Here is a 24,025-nt window from a genome sequence, read left to right on the forward strand (position 1 = left end):
AAGCAAAAATTGACTTTTGAGGTTCATTCAATAAATGATGTATGTGGTCTATATATAGACTACATACATCATTTATTGAATGAATCTAAAAAATGAACTTTTGCTTATAATAGTGACCAGAGGGAGTACATGCTAGAACAAAAATTACACTCAAAAATTACATAAATACAACCACATTGATAAAACAATCACAAAAAGTACACTCAAAACCCAAAGGATGCACACAAAAGAAAACTGCAACCAAAATCTGCATGCACTCACTGCCTCCTCGAACCAGAGCCGAAACAATTGTATGTAACCTTTAGGATACCAAAAGAAAATAACATTTCTATCATCAAGTGATTAAACTTTCATGATTTTATAACACAAAAGGTCTTCTTTTTTCTTTTCTTTTTTATGGGAGGAAGAGGTAGATGAAAATAATGAAAAACAAATTGTTTATATATAGGAAAAAATCATGTCATGATCAATTTTTATTGGTTGATAAAAAATAAATGAGTCATGATCTATTTTGATTGGTTAATAAAAAAATTATGAGTCATGATTCATTCTAATTGGTTGATAGAAAAACATTGAATGCAATGGACAATGTGAATGTGCCATGTGTACTTTTTATTTGATGCAAGGGAAATGTTTATAATAAAGATTACATGTTACTATTTTTTTTTACTGGATTTAAAAGTTACTTTTTTTTTTGTCAAATAACGTAGTAGTTAGATTTTCACATAAGTGAAAATCTGAGCTCAAACGTTCTCTGAAACTACAATATACTTTCTTTATCAACTGAGCTGTATATATTTACGGCACAAATGAATAGAAGATTACTTTACTCAAATGTCAATATAATAATAACTCTTACAAAATAATTCAAGTGGTTATAACCTACTGCAGTGAAGATTTTTATTTTCTCACCTAATATTTTTGTAATAATAACTCACGCATGATCATACAATACAGTACAACCTCACTGTCATATTCATTTTACAATTAAGAGCTTTAAATAATTCAACCGTTTATTGCAGTGTTTTATTATATCACCTGCCATTTTCATTTGATTGTTTCCAAAAACTTGAGCAACTTGAAGCAAAACTTATATTCTAACATACAAACAAACCTTACTTACATTTTGCGATCAAGTTACAACTTGGAAGAATGGCTGAAGCTGTGCTTGAACTTGTCCTTGACAATTTGAGCTCACTCATTCAGAAAGAGATGGGCCTATTTCTTGGTTTCGAAAAAGATTTCAAAAGTCTTCAAAGCTTGTTCGCTAGAATCAAGGCTATTCTTGAAGATACCGAGGAGAAACAATTCACTGAGAAAGCTATCAAGGATTGGCTGCTTAAACTTAAAGATGCTGCTTACGTCGACATCTTGGACGAGTGTGCCACCAATGTACTGGAGTTGGAGTACAAAGGATACAAGGGTGGACTACATGGTAAGCTACAAAGCTCTTGCTTATCCTCTCTTCATCCAAAACAAGGTGCTTTTCGGTACAAAATGGCGAGGAAAATGAAGAGCATTCAAGAGACTAGATGAAATATCTGAAGAAAAGGCCAAGTTTGAATTGACTGAGATAGTTAGAGAGAAGAGAAGCGTAGTCCTTGACTGGCGCTAAACCACATCAAGAAAGGGTGGTCCATCTATCCAATTGTGGGTCTAGGCGGACTTGGAAAAACAACACTTGCCCAACTTATCTTCAACCATGAAAGGGTGGTCCAACACTTTGATATGAAGATGTGGGTGTGTGTTTCAGATGATTTTAGTCTTAAAAGAATGACTAGAGCCATCATCGAAGCGGCAACTAAGAAATCTTGTGATGATTTGGATCTAGAGCCACTACAAAGAAGACTTCAAGAACTGCTTCAAGGAAAAAGATTTTTACTAGTATTGGATGATGTTTGGGATGATAAACAAGAGAATTGGCAGAAGTTAAGATCTGTATTGGCTTGTGGAGGAAAGGGTGCTTGATCAATTTTGGTCACTACTCGTCTTGTGAAGGTAGCAGAAATCATGCGAACAATACCTTCGCATGATATATCAAAGCTATCTAACAAATATTGTTGGGAATTGTTTAAAGAAAGAGCTTTTGGACCAAATGAGGTAGAACGTAAAGAGCTTGTGGCCATAGGAAAGGAGATACTAAAGAAGTGCAGGGGAGTGCTTCTTACAGCAATAACACTAGGAAGTCTCATGCGCTTTAAAAGAGAGGAAAAGGAGTGGCCCTCTGTCAAGGAAAGCAAACTATGGAGTTTACAAGATGAAGATTATGTCATGCATGTGTTGAGATTAAGTTACTTGAATTTGCCAGTTAAAATGAGACAATGTTTTGCCTTATGTGCGCTATTTCCCAAAGATGAAATAATAAACAAGCAGTTTCTAATTGAGCTTTGGATGGCTAATGGCTTTATTTCATCCAATAAAATGTTGGACGAGGAAGATATTGGCAACGAGACGTGGAACGAATTATATTGGAGATCATTTTTTCAAGATATTGAGACAGATGTATTTGGCAAAATTACAAGTTTCAAGATGCACGATCTTGTTCACGATCTTGCTCAATCAATTTCAGAAGAGGTGCGTTGCATTTCATCAGACGATGACATGCCTAGTACATTAGAAAGAGTCCACCATATCTCATATGAAAAGACGATTTCACCTAAGGTAGATTCAATCGAGATGTGTAGCATCAAATCACTGAGGATCTACAAAAGATCATATCGTATCGGTGTATGTTCACCATCCAATGTATTCAATTTTCTTTCTTTACATGTGCTTCAGGTCACTTTATTTGAAGTGACATCTTCAATCGGTCATTTGAAGTGTTTTTAAGGTAATTGGATCTTTCTCACGGTCGATTTGAACTCTACCAGAATCCATATGTAAGTTGTGGAATTTACAAATTTTGAAATTAGACAGTTGTAGAAAGCTCCAAAAATTGCCTAATAATTTGATACGCTTGAAAGCTCTACAACATCTATCCTTGAATAACTGCGTGAGTCTATCAAGTTTACCTCCTCAAATAGGGAAGTTGACTTCCATGAGGACTTTGAGCATGTATGTAGTTGACAAAGGAAGAGGGTTCCTTTTGGCAGAATTAGGACAGTTAAATTTCAAAATAGATAAGTTTCACATCAAGCACCTTGAGAGAGTGAAAAGTGTAGAAGATGCTAAAGAAGCCAACATGTCGAGTAAGAACGTGAACAATTTGCGGTTGTCATGGGATGAAGAGTCCCAGTTGCAGGAAAATGTGGAGCAGCTTCTTGAAGTACTTCAACCTTTTACCCAACAACTTCAAGAATTATGTGTGGTAGGATATGCAGGTTCCCATTTCCTAGAATGGATGTCTAGTCCTACTTTAATACATTTACAGCCATTAAGTCTCATAAATTGCAAAAGCTGTTTACAACACCTCCCAAAATTGGGGAAACTACCTTCTCTGAGGGTCTGTTTGGATAGGGTTTAGGAGGGGAAGGATGGGTGGGCTTACTTTTCATTTTTAAATTACGGACTTTATAAAATAATTTTTAGAAAATTGAATTAACAACATGATAAATGGTCATATAATACTTCAAAAACACTTAATTTATTTTAAAAAACATTTTACATTGTTCGTAATTTAAAAAATAAAAGTGAGCCCTCCCCTCTCTTCCCCTCCTAAACCTTCAATCCAAACACACCCAAATTGAACATTTCGGGATGCTCAGAAGTAGAAGGTTGGAATGAGGCTCTAAATCACATGACTTCCCTTCAATCATTGACATTTGGGGTTCTTCCAAACCTGACATCCTTACCAGACTCTTTAGGAAACCTTATCTTGCTTCAAAAACTAGATATTATACATTGTCCGAAGTTGATTTCTCTTCCAACGAGCATTCAAAGCCTCACTAGTTTGAAATCTTTAATGATTTATCAATGTCATGAGTTGGAGAAACGATGTGAAATGGAAATAGGAGAGCCTGGAGAGCAATGGTCAAAAATATCTCACATTCACGATATTGAAATTAGGGAACGCAGGGTTATAGGTTTGTTTTTAAATCTCTCACCCACTCTCAATGCTATTTGTTGTAATTGTGCGCTTTCTATTGTTATGACTCTTGGTTACAATGTTTTTTCGCTCTTTTTTTTTCTTCGCAGGAGGTTTTTATTTTGAAGGACCACAGATTTGGATTTGATTTCCCTTCTTGCATTTGTCATTTCTTTGTTCATCCCTATCGGAGGTAATGTGTTTGTTGGTTGTTGCTTTATATTTCATGCTATTTTATTTTATATTTAACTTTGTGTTTTCCTTTTGTTTTCCAGGGTTCTGAAGCATGATTCCTTTTTGAGGGAAGACAAGCCTTCGACCACCAAGGGATTGAGATACAAACAATGTGAGTAAAAATTTGTTTCCACCATCAAAACTCTGACTGTTATTTTATGATGTTCTTGTTTCTATTTTCCAACTTGGTTCTTCATCATCTTCTAATAACAATAAGTACAGATTCTAGCATTTAGGTGGCCGAATGTTTAATCTCTAGTTTCCTTTCGTTGTCCGAGACCGAGACACTCCTTCTGTCTTTCTACCTTTGTGTTTATTTAGGCCTAGTTTAGATTTATTGTATAATATTTGATTTATGTTGTGCTAACTGATATTGATTTTATGTTTTTTGTTAGAAAGGAGAAGGTACACCTCTGCAAGCACTTCTAATGCCCATCACTCCTTCAACCACCTTTTGATTTGCAAGTGAAATCGCGAATTCAATCTATGTGAGGAAAATAATGAGAAATCTTCGAACATTGTGATAGATAAACCAAGGATTAATGAGCCCAATTCTAAGGGTTCATTCAGAACCTGTTACATCAATTAATTCCGCCTTTGTTTAAGGTCAGAAAAATCCACTGGAACAACAATTCATATGCCAGCTATAACTCATGTGATAGCAAGCTCTGATGGAATGGAAAGGAAGATCAGCCATGGAAAGTGAACATGGAATTTGCAGCAAGGAAAGACTATTTCTCACCAAGCTTCTGTAGCTGACACGACGCGAAAGGAGAATGCTAAACAGTGCCCTTAGGGTATTGGTTAATCAATCAAAATAAGTAACTTTTTATAAAAAATGGTGTAATTATTACTTAATCAAAAGTCAAAACTTATATTTTCAAGACAAAATTTCTATTTGTAGTTCCTTAACCATTACCCTGAAGGCACTGGCTAGCAAGACCTATTGTTAAATTATCTGCGACAGGCAAGAAAGTATTCTACCAAATTTCAGCACCACAATCCTTCAAGTGATCAAGTTTAGAAACCTAATGGTAGTGAATTGAAGTTTGATTTATGTATACTTTATGTATACTTTTTTAATTATTATTAATATGTCGTGTCTGTTTTAATTTTCTTCTAGAAGGCATTATGTATGTGCCCTACTAATCAGAATTCAAGATTTTTCTCCGATATGTAAAGTATTGAAGCATAAAAAATTAAACAACAAAAATAGTATAAAAATAATGTCTTAAGCAAACCATATCCACATTTCACGTTCCATGTTCCAAGAGAAAACGCTTCTAATACTCGTTAATTCATTTTGAGCAAGTAATCCTATCAAGGAAAGAAGTGTCTTAAATGTTGAGCCATATAAATCAATATGACCCAAGACCTATGTATCCATTATCATCGAATGTGCTACGGGTTCATACCATCAATGCCAGAATACAGTATTCCAGTTAATGATCCCAGTAAAAATAGACTAAGAATTCATAAGGTAGTTTAACAATTTAATATAGTATTAGAGTCGGGTTAAGGATTGCAATATATGAATTGGACCCACGCTAAACATAATGGCAGGTGTTGAAGTTGTATTGGAGTCACATATTGCTCAAGTTTCAAGGTTGTTGGATGTATAAATGTGTTTGTACACTCTTATCCTTTGAGACAGCTTTTGGGATGAGATCCAACCTCATTTACTATGTTATTAGAGTTTAATTATTCTGTTAAAAAAATGATATTAGAGTTTATTGAGTTTGGCCATCCACCATATATATCCACACCTAAATCTAGAATCCAAATTTCTTACTTAGTTTGTATTGAGCCTTCCAGACACACTCATGTGGAATTGTTCCTAGCCTCGATTGGTGTGCTTATAGATTTCAAGGGTTTAAGACAAGTGGAAAAAACTTTTGTTTCACCACTAGAGGAAGCATGCTTCACTTGTTGATCAAAATTTTTGGTCAACAAGCTTGTTGAATATTTTACTCAACAAGTGAAGGATGACGAGAGCATGCTTCCTCTAGTAGTGGAACAAAAGGTTTTTCCACTTGTCCTAAACCCTTGAAATCCATAAGCACACCAACTGAGGCTAAGAACAATTGTGTCTGGTAGGCTCAATACAAACTAATTAGGAAATTTGGACTCTAGATTTAAGCGTGGATATAAATGGCGGGTGACCAAATTCAATAAACTCTAATAGCATTTTTGTTAACAGAATAAACTACAATAACATATTAAATAAGTTTGGATCTCATCCGAAAAGCTATATCAAAGGATGAGAATGCTCAAATACATTTATACATCCCAACACGTCTATGCATTTCGAATGTTATTATGGTAATGGTCATTTATAGGTCATCTTATGAAGAATGTTATTATGGTAATGGTCATTTATAGGTCATCTTATGAAGCAACTTGATGAAAAGAATTAGATTCAAATATTGTAAATAAACTTGATTAATTGTGTTATTTAATAAACATTTTTTGCTTAAATGCACTCGTGGTCCCTCTATTTTCTAAAATATGAAGTTTTCGTCTCCCTATTTTAAAAAATCAAATTTTTGGACCCCTATTTAACTGTTTTCAAAATTATGGTGTCCTATCCCTTTTTGCATCATTTTTTTTGATGATTTGACGTATTCATTTATATGACATAACGTTTATTAGACATATTTTTGCTGACAAAGATACATAATGCCGCCTGATGAGCATTGTTATGTCATCAATGAATAAGCCACATCATAAAAAATGATTGTATTGAACTAAGATAGAATAGAATAAGCCCAAGTTACATTAGATGATCTGTCATGGTTTTCTGGGAGGATCTAGAGTGATCAATTATGTTGAGTCATTAAGTAAGGTTTTAGAATACCATTGTTTATAAACAAGTGATTAGTGGTTGCAATCATTATCATACAAAATGAATAATTAGAATCATCAATCACTTATTTATAAATAACAATGGTATTCAATTACTCATGATAATGGATCTCTATAGATCCTTCTAGAAAACCATGACTCATTATTTAAGTCTATTCTATTCTACTGATCTATCTTAGTTCATTGCAGTAACACAAAAATGAGATAATGAACCAAAATTCAAAAAGAAAAAAAAAAGTAAATAGGAGACCAAAAAACAAACTCTAAAATAGGGTGATCAAAGCTTCGTACTTTTAAAAATAGAGATCAAATGAGCATTTAACCCAACATTTTTTTTAGAAAACAAATCCACCACATGTAACAAAAAAAAATTCCATCACCAATGAATCTAGTGATCATTGTTGATATGATTAATGGTTTGCCCTAGGCATTAAAAACTGCAGATCCTCCCTTCATCAATATTTGTTTGCACCAAAAACGACTCTTAATATTTTTTTTTTATGAAATTCAATTGGATCTCATAGTTATGAATACAAGTTAATAAATCAATAAAATCTCATTTAATTCCCAATTTTACAATACCATGTATAAAAAAACTGATTTTACAAAAACATCTGTGGAACACCCATAATAATAATTATAAGCTGATTCCACCAAACAACAAATTTTCCAAAATTTAAGTTCAATATGATAATACATTCATGCAAATTTATAGTTAGATTATAAAATTAATAAACGACGAGAATAATCCAGATTACATACGTTGTTACGAATTAACTTCATGAGTGAAAACAACGTTGTGAAATAAACAAATAACAAAAATGCATAACATAACAAGAAGCATTCAATTTCACAAACAAAACAAAGAAGCATTTCAATTTCACACAAAAAAAAATAAAAAAAAATAAGCATTTCAATTTCACCAAAACAAAAACATTTGAAACTTTAGAATTGTAACGTAATGAAAGTTGAAGCAAATGAATTTGAAGAACAAACCTGATGCAGATTGGAGAAATCAAGCGGGCAGAGGATGAAGCTTTGCGAGAGTTGTACTGCAAGCTAGAACTGCAAGAAGTATGCAAGGTCAGTGAAAATAGTAAAAAATCAAAAATAAATTATTGTTTGAGAGAGAGATAGAGAGAGAACCTGGAAGTAGAATTGAAGAAGAGTGGTGGTGGTGGAGGGAGACGGTTACAAAAAGGAAGGGTGAAGATGAAGCACGGATACGGACACGGATATCGGACACAACACAGACACACGCTGACACAACTAATAATAAATGATGGTTGCGGAGGGAAATGAATGATGGTTTGTTTTTTTACTAGAGGTGAATTGATGGAAAGACAAGATAAGAGGGAGAGTTTATATAGATAAACTATGACATCCAATATCCAATATTTTTACAAAGGCATCCAATATCCAATAAAAATTAAATACGTGTTTTTATTTCAATAAAACGATTATCAATAAAATAAATATGGTCAATAAAATATTAAAGTAATATTTATAGATTTTCTTTATAGATCAATTTTCTTATTTTCATAATTTGAAAATAAATAATTATTTTAATTTCATACTTTATTTTGATAATTTCCAAATAAATAAGTTTTATATTTCGATACTATATACTATTATAATTTATTTCCAAAATTTATAAATAATTAATATAAACTTAAATAATAATTTAATTTCTAAATTATTTATTAAAAATAATTTGGTCGAAATAATATTAAAATAAAAATTATTAATTGAACTCAAAATATAAATTAAATATGCGTAAATAAAATACAAGTCAAATCTACTTTATAAAGATCCTTTGATAGTTTCTCCCCTGATTTCAAGCTTGTTAGAACAAAATGTGTTTAACAATGAACCTTAAAGAGTTTTGATGATAACAAGGTATTAAAAAATTGTAAATTGGACTAGCTAATATTTGTTCAAGTGTACAGGACCACAGTTAAAAAGTTACATCATTAATTGGTTCTGAATGAGCAAATAAAGAGCAAAAGAAAATGAAGCTTAGACGCTTCTGAAGGCAATACGCTCCTGAAGACGGAAAGCGCTCCTGAAGTCAAGCTGCTCCTGAAGAGAGTAAAGCGCTTCTGAAGAGAGTAAAGCGCTCCTGAAGAAATGGTGCTCCTGAAGATTACTGCTTCTGAAGACAAGAGGTCCAGAAGCCACATCATCAGAAGCTGCGTTATCAGAAGCACACTACTAGAAATGTTGCAATTAGCCAGGGAATTATGCCAGGAGCAGGAAGCCCTGGTAAATTTGCCAGGAGCATGACCCTCGCATAAACCCTGGCTACATTTGCCAGGAGCAACTTGTCATAACCCCTGGGAAATTGAAAGGGCCCACACATAATGATTCTTTTCTCTCATTTTTCTAGTGGTCACATGGACCACATAACCTTTCCCTTGTCTCTCTCTCTCTCGTCAGACTCCCCTTCCCCCTTCTAATTCATTTTTCATTTTTACTCTCTCTCTCTCCTCTATTGAAATAAGAACAAAGCCTCCTCCATTAAACCACCACCACCCTCATCTTTCCGGTGCTGTTTCGGCTGCCGTTTTCACCAATCGAACAAAGTAATACCATTTTCTTCATCTCCTCGACGAGAGCTTTCTATTGGTCCAATTAGTTTCACCAAAAGAGAAACTTTTCGCGTCACCCATTTTTCTCCCGCCGCCGTGCTGTCATCAACAGCCACCGCGCCGGAGTTGCAGCTTCATTGTTGTATTCTCTTTGTTCATGGTAAGCCACCTCTTCTTTAACATACTCACTTAATTCTTTAATTTATCTTTTTTGTTGATTGAAGGTCAAACTTTATTCTCCTTGTTTAAGTTGAGAAATCTTTTATTTTGATATAGATTGAACTACCTTGTTGTTAATTTCATCTTCATGCTCAATTTGTACACTTAAAAGCAAAAAGCCTGAATTTGTATTGAACCCTAATTTTCCTCCTTCTTTCAAATACGAATTTTTGCATTAAATTGTGTTGATATTGATCATAAATATTGTTTCAGTGGTTTTAATTATGTTTTTCTTGTAGAAAGTTCTAAGCCACATTTTCGAAAGAAAACTCTAAACTATTTCTCTGTTGAAGTGTGATTTTTGTAGTAGTGTTGACATAAATGTTATAATTGTTTAAATTCAGTTTGATTGCATTTTTAACCTTCCTGTGTATTCTGTTATGTGTTGTCTTCTTCCTCCTCCTTTCATGTAAGTTTCGCTGATCAAAATTGTTTGAATCTGTTCTATGCGTTATCATTTCTCATTTAGCGTAACGGATTTGATGCGGTGAAGTTCGATTTGATTCTGATTGGAGTTACGTTTTTTTGTTGATTTTTAGGTCTGAGTTCAAAGAAATGTTCAAGAAGGATAATCCTAGCAATAAATCTGTTATTGTGGTGTGTTTTGTTATCTAATGTTATTGTTCTTGAGTATTTTTGTGAAATTTGAACGTTGTTTGAGTTTTCTTATGTGATTTTCTGTGAATTTCAATTAGGTTTGGCAAAGCTAGTGGAAAATAATGGAAATCAATGCTTGATGCTGCGAGTAATTTGGATCTGTTTCATTGGAATTTTTTTTATATAAATACTAAATCGTGTTTTTTGATTTTAATATCAATTTATGATTATGTGTTTAGATTTTGATAATTGGTAAGATTTAGAGTAAATTTAGGAAACAATATTGGATGCTTTCTAATTGCAGCAATATATCATCTTGTTCTTCATGTATATGAATTGTATTGAGTTGATACATGTTCTATGTACATTGTGATAATTATAGGACTCCTTGAACTGTGCAAATGACTTGTTCAATTATCAAGTTCTTTGGAAAACTGTTCTGAAGATATGAAGTTTGTTCGCGTTAATGATGATAAAACTGGTGCGGCATTTGACCTTGTTGTCCCAAAGGTATGACCAATTGTTACTGCTTGTGTGTGGATTGTTTACAATGTGGCACAACTTTGTACGTCATTCTTGAGTGTTGAAGTTTTGAAAAATCATTGCAGGTCGAAGCTATTGATGCCGTGAAATCGTTTGCAGTTTCAATGCAGGTACTTGTTAATATCTGAAGTCTAGGAATGACATAGGAAGCATTGAAAGCTATTTTGTCCAATACGTATAGATTACCCAATTTGTTGCTCTGTGCCAAATGTCAAGAATGCATGGTTTATCTTGTCAGGAAAGTTGGGCCAGATGATTTCAAAGAGCAGGACGCTGTTCAGGTGAGTATTTCTTCTAATTCTTTTTTGAATTGACTCAAATTATATAGTGTGATTTGTGATTTGTAATATATCTTAATGATTGCCAAATAATTATGCAATGATTTCTTATTGTGCTAATTTTTCTTGTAACATTTGAAGGTGGTGGAATCTCTAATATCACTTGATGGAAAATTGAGCAATACAGAATACTTGACAAAATGTATCATTTTAAAGGTATATTTTGAAATCAATGATAGGCCATTTACCATTATAACGCTAGTTGAAACTTAACATTGCTGACTGAATGAATATTGTGCAGGCTTTGGATCAAATCTGTCAATGCCCAAAAGTGAGTGTTGACAAATTTATAGATAAAATTATGCCAATGTTGATTGCATGCGCTCAGCCGCTTCTTGACTTAACAGGCGAGGAGACCAATGATGATAGGTTTGCCATTATATTTTAATGACACTAAAAGAGATACAACTTTCATCATTGTGCAAGCTCTGACTCAAGTGCTGAAGACGGTATTTGGTTATCGTTCTTACTTCTTAATTTATCAGTTTATACATGTAGGAAACTGATTTCTTGCCAATGTGAAACACATGCAAGAAACTGATAGGGATTTGTCTACATTAATATTGAGGTTAATTGTTTCAGTACTATCAAGATTCAGGATTCTACACCACTGATTAATAATATTTGCAGTTCTAATTTTTTTTGAGTTTTACTTGAACTCAACATTAAATTTTCACCCCTTTCTCCACACTTTTCATGCTATACTTTTGCTTGAAATTTTCACCTAATGGGTTAAAATTGATTCTTGGATGCACAAATGATTTTCTAAAACATAGCATTCTGTTGCACAAATCTCTCTCTAAAACATAGCATTTGGCCAACTGTTTAATTATTTTTCGAAAAAAAAATTAAAATGTTTTTTAAAATTATTTTAATTATTAAATTTTAATATTTTAATTTTTTAAACAAATAAAAAACATTTTTTTAAAAAAAATTCGTACACAATTTGCCAGGGGTTAACCCCTCGCAATGTCCCTGGCATGTTTTGAAGATGACTGATGTGATGTCTGCAAAAGCCTGCATTGACCAGTCATAAAAGCCTGCAATCATGCAGACACAATTTGCCAGGGGTTGTGCCAGGGCCTATGCCAGGAGCGCATTTTGCCAGGAGCTAAACCCCTGGCAGGACAATTTGCGATGAGCAGATTTGCTAGTGATTCTGCTCCTGGCAAAACCCCTGGCAAACGTCCAATTGCCAAGGCTTTTAGCATTTTACCAGGGCTTCTGCCCCTGGCAAAATGCAACATTTCTTGTAGTGGCAGCGTTATCAGAAGCTGCATCATCAGAAGCTGCCTCATCAGAAGTCATTTCACCAGAAGCTGAAGATCAACTGGATTTGCAAAGATTCAAAGATTGAAGAATCAACACTGCAAAAGCTGTCTATTGGATTCGAAAACATAGCAGAAAATTAGTGGAACATTGCAACGGTCATTTCAAAGGTGTTTGAAGGCATGTGCTTGCAATTTGGACGAAAGCGTTGACATTGTACTATTGTACGAACTGTACAACCACCTTCTCCACTACTCTGTTTTGTGTCCACACTACAAGACAAGAAAACAGCTCCAGAATACGGCTTCGCCTCCATAGATGTTCCTTTGGATAAGGAATGGATTTCAAATTGGTTCTTCATAGGACAACAACCAAATCAGGCAAAAGATCATTGGTGAAAGATCAAGCTTCAACAACGACTCTTTGATGTGCTGGCAATTTCACAACGTCTCTTTCACACCTCTATATAAAGGAGTGAAGACTTAGAGTTTTGGTAATGCTGAACGAAAGACTCACAACATTTTTACAAGTGCCAAACCTCTGCTGAAATTGTTCTGCATTCACTTAGAATTTCTGTGTCTCAAAGTTTCATTTTAGAAATTCCTAAGTCATTGAGTCTGTATCTGATTTGTATTGTGAGCACCTCTGATTGTATATCAAGTGTTCAACCTTAAACAATTTTCTGTGTAATTTTGTTTAGTTAGAAGTCTCTTGCAGTTGTGCTTGAGCAGGAAGTCTCTTGATTGTGTTCTTGAGCAAAGGAAGTCTCTTGCTTGTGTGCTTGAGCAATTGTAATCAGATATTACTCTTAGTGAAATCTCCTTGGAAGTGCAAGGGGGACTGGACTACTTCCGGATTGTGGAAGGAACCAGTATAATTGCTTTGTGTCGTTCTTCTTCTCTCTCTCTCTCTCTCTCTATTTTATTCCGCTGCATTTAGACTCTGATTACCACTTCAGAAGCTGTCTCACTTAGCTTCTGATCAGTGTGTTCAGTTTTTAGGAGAAACGAAGAATTTTCCAAAACACAATTCAACCCCCCTTCTTGTGTTTTTCTCACCTTCAATTGGTATCTAGAGCCTTGGTCTGTTGTGTAACACTTAACCGTGCAACAGTCAAAGATCTGAGAAAAACATGTCTACTCCTCCTCCTACTGGATCTGGTGATACTAGCTATAAAAATGTCTCACATGATTATAGTGATAGTATGAAATCCAGTGTTGGAAAGATTCCAAAATTCAATGGAGATGCTGAAGAATTTTCTTGGTGGAAAACCAACTTTTATAGTTATATCATGAGCCTAGATGAAGAACTATGAGATATTCTAGAAGATGGTGTTGGTGATTTAGTCCTTGATGAAGAAGGAGCTGCTGTGGATAGAAAGAAACATACTCCAGAACTGAAGAAACTCTACAAGAAGCATCATATTATCAGAGGAGCTCTTGTCACTGCTATACCCAAAGCAGAGTACATGAAGATGAGTGACAAATCCACTGCTAAAGCTATGTTTGCTTCTCTCTGTTCAAATTACGAAGGCAGCAAGAAGGTCAAAGAAGCTAAAGCTCTCATGCTTGTACATCAGTACGAGTTATTCAAGATGAAGGATGATGAAACTATTGAGGAGATGTACTCAAGGTTTCAAACCTTAGTCTCTGGGCTACAAATTCTGAAGAAGAGCTATGTTGCTTCTGACCATGTGAGCAAGATACTCAGAAGCTTGCCTGCAAGATGGAGACCAAAGGTGACTACCATTGAGGAAGCTAAAGATTTAAACACTTTAAGTGTCGAAGATCTTGTTAGTTCTCTCAAAGTCCATGAGTTAAGTCTTAATGAACATGAGTCTACTAAGAAGAGTAAATCAATAGCTCTTCCATCCAAAGGCAAGTCATCAAAAGCTCTCAAAGTGGTAGAATCTGAAGAGGAAGAACAATCAAGTTCAGATTCTGAACCAGATGCTGCTGAAATGGCCATGCTCTCAAACAGACTTCAATATCTGGCCAAGAAGAACAGAAAGTTTCTAACCAAGAGGTGTAACTCCAGAAGCTCAAGGAAAGAAGATCAGAAGGGATGCTTCAACTGTAAGAAGCCTGGACACTTTATTGCTGAATGTCCTGATCTACAGAAGGAGAAGTCAAAGGACAAGTCAAAGAAGTCAACGTTCAAACCAAGCAAATTCAAGAAGCAGATCAAGCAGAGTTTAATGGCAACCTGGGATGATTTGGGAAGTGAATCTGGATCTGATAAAGAGGAAGCTAATGAAGATGCAAAGATAGCTGTTGGGTTGGTAGCAACAGCAACTTCAGAAGCTGGATCAGATTCAGACTCAGAAGATGAAAACGAGGTATATTCCAAAATTTCCAGAAATGAACTTGTTGAGTCACTTAAAGAACTTCTTACACATTTTGAAGTAAGAACCAATGAGTTGAAGGATTTAAAAGAAAAATATGTTGATTTAATGAAACAACAAAAATCAACTCTATTGGATCTGAAAGCTTCTGAACAAGGACTTAGGGGCTTTGACTTCATGTGTAAAACTTATGAAGATCAGCTCAGGTTCTTATGTCAGAAGCTACAAGAAAAGTGTAATGAAAGACCTTTAAGCAACCATGAAATTGCTCTTGAAGATTTTATCATATCTGGCATTGACAGAAGCAGAGTGGCTTCTATGATTTATAGCATTTACATGAACAATGACAGAGGAATTGGTTTTCCAGAAGTGAAACTTGAGAAAACCAATCTTAAATCTTGTTGTGAATGCATCAAGGAAGGTCTGAAAACCTTCTTTGTACCTGAAGGTGCTGAGTTGGAAACTGCTGTTCAATCAGAACCTGAAGCTTCTGGCTCTAAGGCTAAGATTACTTCAAAGCCAAAGAACCCTAAGTCAAAGGCTATGATCAAATCTGATTCCAAGACTTCAAAGGTTAGGATCCTGAAAAGATCAGAACCTATTCCTCAGAGTCTGGTGAAACCAAAATCTGAGGTTCTGAAGTCTAAGATTCAGAAGAAAACAGTTGCTGCTTCTGAAGTACCAAAGCCAAAGGTGATGGTTAATCAGAAGCAATCCAACTCGCAGCACAAGGTACAGGAAGTGAAGAGTAAAGCCTTAAGTACTAATCTTTCAGTACCCATAGGACAATGGGTACCTAAATCTGAAAATGTCAATGATGCAGGTATGTCTAAGAGCAGCACCAAAGCAAAAATCATGGTACCTAGACAGCGGTTGCTCAAGACACATGACAGGAGAAAAGTCCAGCTTCCTCATCCTAACAATGAAGGAAGGAGGAAGTGTGAAGTTTGGAGGCAACCAATCTGGCAAGATCATAGGTACAGGAACTATTGGTAATTCCTCTACCTCAATAAATAATGTATGGTTGGTAGATGGTCTTGAACATAACCTTTTGAGCATTAGTCAATTTTGTGATAATGGTTATGATGTGCTTTTTGAGAAAACCAATTGTACTGTAATCAACAAGGAAGACAAATCCATTGTGTTCAAGGGAAAGAGAGTTGACAATGTCTACAAAATTAATTTTTCTGAATTGGCTGATCAGAAGGTGATTTGCCTTCTGTCAGTGAATGATAAAAAGTGGATGTGGCTTAGAAGGTTGGGACATGCTAACTGGAGGTTAATCTCTAAGCTTAGTAAGTTACAACTTGTCAAAGGGCTACCAGACATTGACTATCATTCAGATGCACTATGTGGTGCATGTCAGAGAGGGAAAATTGTGAAATTATCTTTTAAAACAAAAGACATTGTCTCAACCTCCAAACCCTTAGAACTACTCCATATTGATTTATTTGGACCAGTTAGTACTGCATCCTTATATGGAAGTAGATATGGATTAGTCATTGTTGATGACTACAGCAGATGGACTTGAGTGAAATTCATAAAGAGTAAAGATGTTGCTTGTGATGTATTCAGTAGTTTCTGCACTCAAATTCAATCTGAAAAAGAATCTAAGATTTTGAAAGTCAGAAGTGATCATGGTGGAGAATTTGAAAATGAGCCATTTGAAGCTTTTTGTGAAAAACATGGAATTGTCCATGAATTCTCATCTCCTAGAACTCCACAACAAAACGGGGTTGTAGAGAGAAAGAATAGAACTTTACAAGAAATGGCCAGGACCATGATCCATGAAAACAATTTACCAAAACATTTTTGGGCAGAAGCAGTGAATACAGCGTGTTATGTCCAGAACAGGATCTATATCAGACCTATTTTGGAGAAAACAACATATGAACTCTTTAAAGGAAGGAAACCCAATATCTCTTACTTTCATCAATTTGGATGTACATGTTACATTCTGAATAACAAGCTCTACCTAAAGAAATTTGATGCCAAGGCCCAAAGAGGAATCTTCTTAGGTTACTCTGAAAGGTCAAAGGCATACAGAGTGTATAATTCAGAAACACTTTGTGTTGAAGAATCTATGCACGTTAAATTTGATGACAAAGAGCTTGAAGATAAAACTTCAAAGCAAGGTGAAAGTTTTGCAGAGATACAGGTTCCTGAGGTAACTCCAGAACCTGATCAGATAGCTAAATCTGAAGATAGTCCAGAAGCTAAACCCACATCAGAAGCGCAAGATGAAACTGCTTCTGATGAAGCACAAGATGGCTCACATCAAGAAGATCCTCCCAGAAACACTTTCAAGCACAAGTCTTCACATCCCGAGGAGCTAATCATTGGAAACAAAGATAGTCCAAGAAGAACAAGATCATACTTCAGACAAGAAGAGTCAATGATTAGACTGATCTCAATGATTGAACCTACAACAGTTGATGAAGCACTTTCAGATGATGGATGGATCTTAGCTATGCAAGAAGAGTTGAATCAATTCCAAAGAAATGATGTGTGGGATCTGGTACCCAAAGCACAAGAACATTATTGGAACAAAATGGGTATTCAGAAACAAGCTGAATGAGCAAGGAGAAGTAACAAGAAACAAAGCCAGACTTGTTGCACAAGGGTATAGTCAACAAGAAGGCATTCATTACACTGAAACATTTGCTCCAGTTGCAAGATTGGAAGCAATCAGGTTACTTCTTTCCTATGCAGTTAATCATGGCATAATATTATATCAAATGGATGTCAAGAGTGCATTTCTTAATGGTGTCATAGAAGAAGAAGTGTATGTCAAGCAACCTCCTGGATTTGAGGATATTAAATATCCTGACCATGTTTTTAAACTGAAGAAATCACTATATGGCTTGAAACAAGCTCCCAGAGCTTGGTATGATAAACTAAGTAATTTCTTAATCAAAAATGATTTTAAAAGAGGACAGGTTGATACAACACTCTTCAGAAGGACCCTTGGGAAAGATATTCTTGTTGTGCAAATATATGTTGATGATATAATATTTGGTTCTACTAATGCATCTCTTTGCAAGGAGTTCTCTAAGTTAATGCAGGATGAATTTGAAATGAGCATGATGGGAGAGCTGAAGTTCTTCCTGGGCATTCAAATTAATCAATGCAAAGATGGAGTCTATGTTCATCAATCAAAGTATACAAAGGAGCTTCTGAAGAAGTTCAGGCTTGAAGATTGTAAAGTGATGAACACTCCAATGCATCCTACGTGCAACTTAAGCAAAGAAGATGAAGGAGCTAAAGTTGATCAGAAGCTGTACAGATGTATGATTGGTTCTTTGTTATACCTCACTGCATCTAGGCCAGATATCTTATTCAGTGTATGCTTGTGTGCAAGATTCCAATCAGATTCTAGAGAATCTCATATGACTCCTGTCAAGAGAATCTTCAGGTATTTGAAAGGAACAACTAATCTTGGACTCCTTTATAGGAAATCCTTAGATTATAAGCTAATTGGATTTTGTGATGCTGATTATGCTGGTGATAGGATTGAAAGAAAGTCAACCAGTGGCAATTGTCAATTTCTGGGTGATAATCTTATATCCTGGGCTAGCAAAAGACAAACAACTATTGCTATGTCTACAGCAGAAGAAGAATACATTTCAGCTGCAAGTTGTTTTACACAACTACTTTGGATGAAACATCAGTTGGAAGACTATCAGATAATTGCTAACAGTATTCCCATTTATTGTGATAATACTGCTGCTATTTTTTTGTCTAAAAATCCAATTTTGCATTCAAGAGCTAAGCACATTGAAATCAAACACCATTTTATCAGAGACTATGTTCAAAAAGGAATTTTAGATATACAATTCATTGATACTGAAAATCAATGGGCTGATATATTTACTAAGCCTTTAACTGTTGAAAGATTTGATTTTATAAAGAAAAATTTGAACATGCACTTTGTGTCTGATTAAATGATTGCTTGCTCTTGAATAGGATTTTAGGTTCTGAAGTTAGTTCAGAAGCAGTAGTCCATCAGAAGCTCTTTAATGAGGTTCTGAGGAAAACTCGCTTCTGATGATGACGTCAGCATCTGAAGTCCAGAAGCTGGATTTTATGCTTCTGAATAGTAGAGTTAGTGGAAACGTTGGGAGTTACTTTTTGTGGTAACTTCTGGCCCACTAACTTGGTAGTTACTCTGTGAACTTCTGACGTGGCCTGTCTGTATTGGTGTACAACTAAAAAGGGCAATGATGATTTAATAGCTTTGAAAGTACTTTTCACGCGCCCCCAATTTTGTCATTAATGTATGTTTGTTTGTCTCTTTTGAATTGCAATCGTTTTACTTTTAACACTTTGTCAATTCACACACTACTCACTCACAACAAACACATTTGCTCTCAAACCTTTTGCGAAGTAAGCGCATTCTCTCAACCCTAGAACCCTAAAATCATCATCTTCTTCAAATCTTCTTCAATCATCAAATGGCATCATCAAGCTCAAAAATTTCAGAATCTACTTCAAGCATGCAAGACGCATCAGAATCTGGGTTCGTGTACAAAGAGAAGACTATGGATATTCCATGGAAATCCTTAATAGTTCAAATAGAATCACCAGTGGACTTCGCTTCACTTAAGAAGTACGAAGTGGACATGGAAGGTTTGGTAGAAACTCAGAAGCTATCTGAGTACTTCAAGATGCTGAATGGGCCAACTTATGTGAACTTGGTCAAGGATTTTTGGTTACGGGCTGAGGTGTACAATGGAAAGCCTGCAAAGGTCGTAGGTAAACAAGCTGGGTCAAAGAAAGGGAAAATGACCATGGATATGAATCCTACCTCTTTTGATAGCTTAGAAATAAGGTCTGAAGTGATGGGCATTCCTATAACCATCACTGAGGATGTTATAGCCAAAGCTTGTAGAGTGGATGCAGAGGGAAGATTTCAAGAAATAGTCAAGAAGGAAGATGTCCTCCTAAAAGGCTACTACAACACTCTTCTGGGTGGGAACAAAGATGCTAAGCCTTCTGAAATGAAGATTCACAACAGGATGTTAGTGAAATTCAATAATGATTGCTTCTTTCAAAGAGCAGGAGGGTCTGATCAACCTAACAACCAACAGAAGCTAGCAATTTACTTCATGGCTATTTTGGATAAGATAAATTTCCCAAGATATGTCATGGATCATCTCTGTTGGGCTATAAACGAAGGCACTGTTAGAGGAAGGAAACAAGTGCCCTATGGAAGATTGCTATCTGAGATCTTTTATCAAGGAAGGGTGCTGGATTTCTTGAAAAAGACAAGGGGTGCTTCTGATAGATGCTTCGAAGTTTCTACTGCTGAAAGGACTATCAGTAGCAGGAGCTTATGTTCTATGAGGTTTATCAAAGAAACTCCTAAAGATGAGAAGTGGATAGAGATGACTACTGCAGAAACTGAGATTATCAGGGACTTTCCTTCAATCTTTGAGAAAAGTAATCCTGATATCTTGGCTAAATCAGTAGCTGAGTATGTCTTGAAGGAAGATGCAAGCACTCAGGAAGAAACTGCTCCTATTAAAGTGAAGAAGGTTAAGGGAGCTACTGCATCAGAAGCAGCTACTGATAAAGGCAAGCAAAAGAAGGATGCTAAAAGAAAGAGGGGGAAAGCTGAAACAGTTTATCACAAGGAAAAACTGAATGAAGCTATGGATGAGTTGGAAAAAGAAGAAGCTGAGCCCAAGCTAAAGAAGAAAAAGGCACCTGTTGATATGAAAATCTCTATGGTTGAGCTGACTCCTGCCAAGGCCAAAATGGTTAAGGAAATTGATGCTTTTAAGTTAGCAGATATAAAGGAGAATAAGAGAATTGGGACTGCTTCTATTCCCATGAAAACAAGTCAAGGAAGTGGCTGTTAAAGCTTCAGAAGCGATTCTGCAAGCACCTGGTGCTACCACTTCAGAAGCTGGAATTACAGTCAAGGTATGTCAGATTCCAGTCACCTCTACCCCCATCTCACCCTTTTCACCACAAGCATCTGAGCAAGAAGAAGACACTTCTGTCTTAGAAAATCTTGCTCTCCACTATTCAGGTGAATTACCTCTAGACAAACTCAACTCAGAGAAAGCCTCTGAGACAACCCCAGAAGCAGTTGCTTCTGAAAATGTTGTTTCAGAAAGTTCCTATCAACAACCACCCAAACCCACATCACCTCCACAACCACAATCACCAATTGTTGACATTGACCCCCAACTCAACATACAAACACCTACTTCACCACATCAACCAACAGTCAACACTGAAACCAACTCCCCACTTAACCAACAACCAGAGCAAACTTTACCCAAACCAACTCCCATGGATATTGACAATTCTCAAGTCAATGTCCAAGCCTCAACCTCAACTTCACAAACTGCTTCTGACCAGCCCTCACTCTCAACTCCATCCCAACAAATCACCATTCCAGAATCCAACCATGTTCAAGATACTATTCTTAGTTATTCTGACCTGGAAACCCTTGAACAACCACCCCTGGACATCCTGGAATCTGAACATATTGACAATGAGCTACTCAAGATCCTTTCTGAAATGCATGATCTGGTGGATCAAAGAAGGACAATTGATCTCACCAATGCATATGAAGAAGCATGGGCATCACTTCAGAACAGAGCTGCAGAGTTAATAGAAGCTGTAAAAGACAAGTGCATCAGAATCAAGGGAGCTTCTGTCAGAAGGTTAATGGAAAATCTGAAGCAAAGACTCAGTGTTAGAAGTCCTAGACTGCTTCTGGCAAACAAGCCTTTCTTCTCAGAAATGGACTACTTAACCAGAGACGCAAGGATGTTCAAGCTTCTGAGGCAGAAGATGGCATAACAACAGCAAGAAGCTAAGGCAAGGGAATTAGAGCTTCTTCAGAAGCAACAACTTCTTGAAGATCAGTTGAAGAAGCAAGCTGAAGAAATGGAGATGATGAGGAAACAACTTCAAACCAAACTTTAGTTGCACACCTTTGTGTTTATTTTTTGTTTGATGTTTGTTTTAATCCTTTTCTATTTCCTGCTTTTGAATACTTCTTGTCTTAAGTTTCTTCTGCTTCTGAATTCTTAATGCTTCTGTTTCTTCAATATCTATATATTTTGTCTTGTTCTTATATATTCTCATTGTTTGATTTACTCAGTTATTCATGCTCTGATTATGTTCTTTGATGAGATTATAGGTTCTAATTTTTTTTATACTCTCTTATTGTTTGAGTTTTTCTCAAATCTTTTTGTCTTTATGTTTATTTTTTTTTTGATAATGACAAAAGGGGGAGTATATGTGATAGTATTTAAAGGCTCTGAGCCCCATTAATAATATTTGAAAATTTTGAAAATTTCTATCCTTTTTGTTTTACCTTAAAACGGTGTATCAAAAAGGGGGAGTATCAAATTTCAAATAAAATTAATTGAACCATTCTTCTTATCTATAAGTCAATTCTTTCAATTTTTTTAAGCTCTGATATTATTGTGCGAAAAATGAATTTAATTAACCTGGATAGAACTTAGGGGGAGCTTACAAACCTCACCTTAAAGACTATCAGACTCAGGGGGAGTTAGAGCTTACAAACCTCAGACTCTGAGCTTACAAACCTCAGAAACCCCAAAGTCAACTCCTTAATTAGATTAACAACAATTGACCAATTTTAAATACTATTGTTTGTCATCATCAAAAAGGGGGAGATTGTTGGAACAAAATGTGTTTAACAATGAACCTTAAAGAGTTTTGATGATAACAAGGTATTAAAAAATTGTAAATTGGACTAGCTAATATTTGTTCAAGTGTACAGGACCACAGTTAAAAAGTTACATCATTAATTGGTTCTGAATGAGCAAATAAAGAGCAAAAGAAAATGAAGCTTAGACGCTTCTGAAGGCAATACGCTCCTGAAGACGGAAAGCGCTCCTGAAGTCAAGCTGCTCCTGAAGAGAGTAAAGCGCTCCTGAAGTCAAGCTGCTCCTGAAGAGAGTAAAGCGCTCCTGAAGAAATGGTGCTCCTAAAGATTACTGCTTCTGAAGACAAGAGGTCCAGAAGCCACATCATCAGAAGCTGCGTTATCAGAAGCTGCCTCATCAGAAGTCATTTCACCAGAAGCTGAAGATCAACTGGATTTGCAAAGATTCAAAGATTGAAGAATCAACACTGCAAAAGCTGTCTATTGGATTCGAAAACATAGCAGAAAATTAGTGGAACATTGCAACGGTCATTTCAAAGGTGTTTGAAGGCATGTGCTTGCAATTTGGACGAAAGTTGTACTATTATACGAACTGTACAACCACCTTCTCCACTACTCTGTTTTGTGTCCACACTACAAGACAAGAAAACAGCTCCAGAATACGGCTTCGCCTGCATAGATGTTCCTTTGGATAAGGAATGGATTTCAAATTGGTTCTTCATAGGACAACAACCAAATCAGGCAAAAGATCATTGGTGAAAGATCAAGCTTCAAAAACGACTCTTTGATGTGCTGGCAATTTCACAACGTCTCTTTCACACCTCTATATAAAGGAGTGAAGACTTAGAGTTTTGGTAATGCTGAACGAAAGACTCACAACATTTTTACAACTGCCAAACCTCTGCTGAAATTGTTCTGCATTCACTTAGAATTTCTGTGTCTCAAAGTTTCATTTTAGAAATTCCTAAGTCATTGAGTCTGTATCTGATTTGTATTGTGAGCACCTCTGATTGTATATCAAGTGTTCAACCTTAAACAATTTTCTGTGTAATTTTGTTTAGTTAGAAGTCTCTTGCAGTTGTGCTTGAGCAGGAAGTCTCTTGATTGTGTTCTTGAGCAAAGGAAGTCTCTTGCTTGTGTGCTTGAGCAAAGGAAGTCTCTTGCTTGTGTGCTTGAGCAATTGTAATCAGATATTACTCTTAGTGAAATCTCCTTGGAAGTGCAAGGGATTGTGGAAGGAACCAGTATAATTGCTTTGTGTCGTTCTTCTTCTCTCTCTCTGTTTTATTCCGCTGCATTTAGACTCTGATTACCACTTCAGAAGCTGTCTCACTTAGCTTCTGA

At 35.7% G+C, this 24,025-nt stretch overlaps 1 protein-coding gene and 1 pseudogene across 3 annotated transcripts; both read left to right on the plus strand.

Moving 5' to 3' along the window:
* Positions 1-1,046: 1,046 nt before the first annotated feature.
* On the plus strand, positions 1,047-5,501 carry LOC146904224 (putative disease resistance protein RGA3; annotated as a pseudogene).
* A 3,830-nt stretch (positions 5,502-9,331) lies between these two features.
* On the plus strand, positions 9,332-12,081 carry LOC146904225 (uncharacterized). 3 transcript variants are annotated; one of them, XM_085728151.1, is made up of 9 exons: positions 9,332-9,874; positions 10,473-10,530; positions 10,629-10,678; positions 10,913-11,040; positions 11,173-11,183; positions 11,312-11,354; positions 11,493-11,567; positions 11,653-11,682; positions 11,759-12,081. In XM_085728151.1, exons 4-9 carry the CDS (start codon positions 10,978-10,980, stop codon positions 11,915-11,917), a joined length of 381 nt encoding a protein of 126 aa, XP_085584277.1. In that variant the 5' UTR covers positions 9,332-9,874; positions 10,473-10,530; positions 10,629-10,678; positions 10,913-10,977; the 3' UTR covers positions 11,918-12,081. The 3 variants fall into 3 exon arrangements, with proteins under 3 accessions (XP_085584277.1, XP_085584278.1, XP_085584276.1); XM_085728152.1 differs by lacking the exon at positions 10,473-10,530 and having other exon boundaries at positions 9,338-9,874; XM_085728150.1 differs by lacking the exons at positions 9,332-9,874; positions 10,473-10,530; positions 10,629-10,678 and having other exon boundaries at positions 10,698-11,040.
* Positions 12,082-24,025: the final 11,944 nt, after the last annotated feature.

This window comes from Medicago sativa, chromosome 7 (genome assembly GCF_051527215.1).
Source record: "Medicago sativa cultivar Bolivia chromosome 7, Bolivia_mono, whole genome shotgun sequence".
NCBI lineage: Eukaryota > Viridiplantae > Streptophyta > Magnoliopsida > Fabales > Fabaceae > Medicago > Medicago sativa.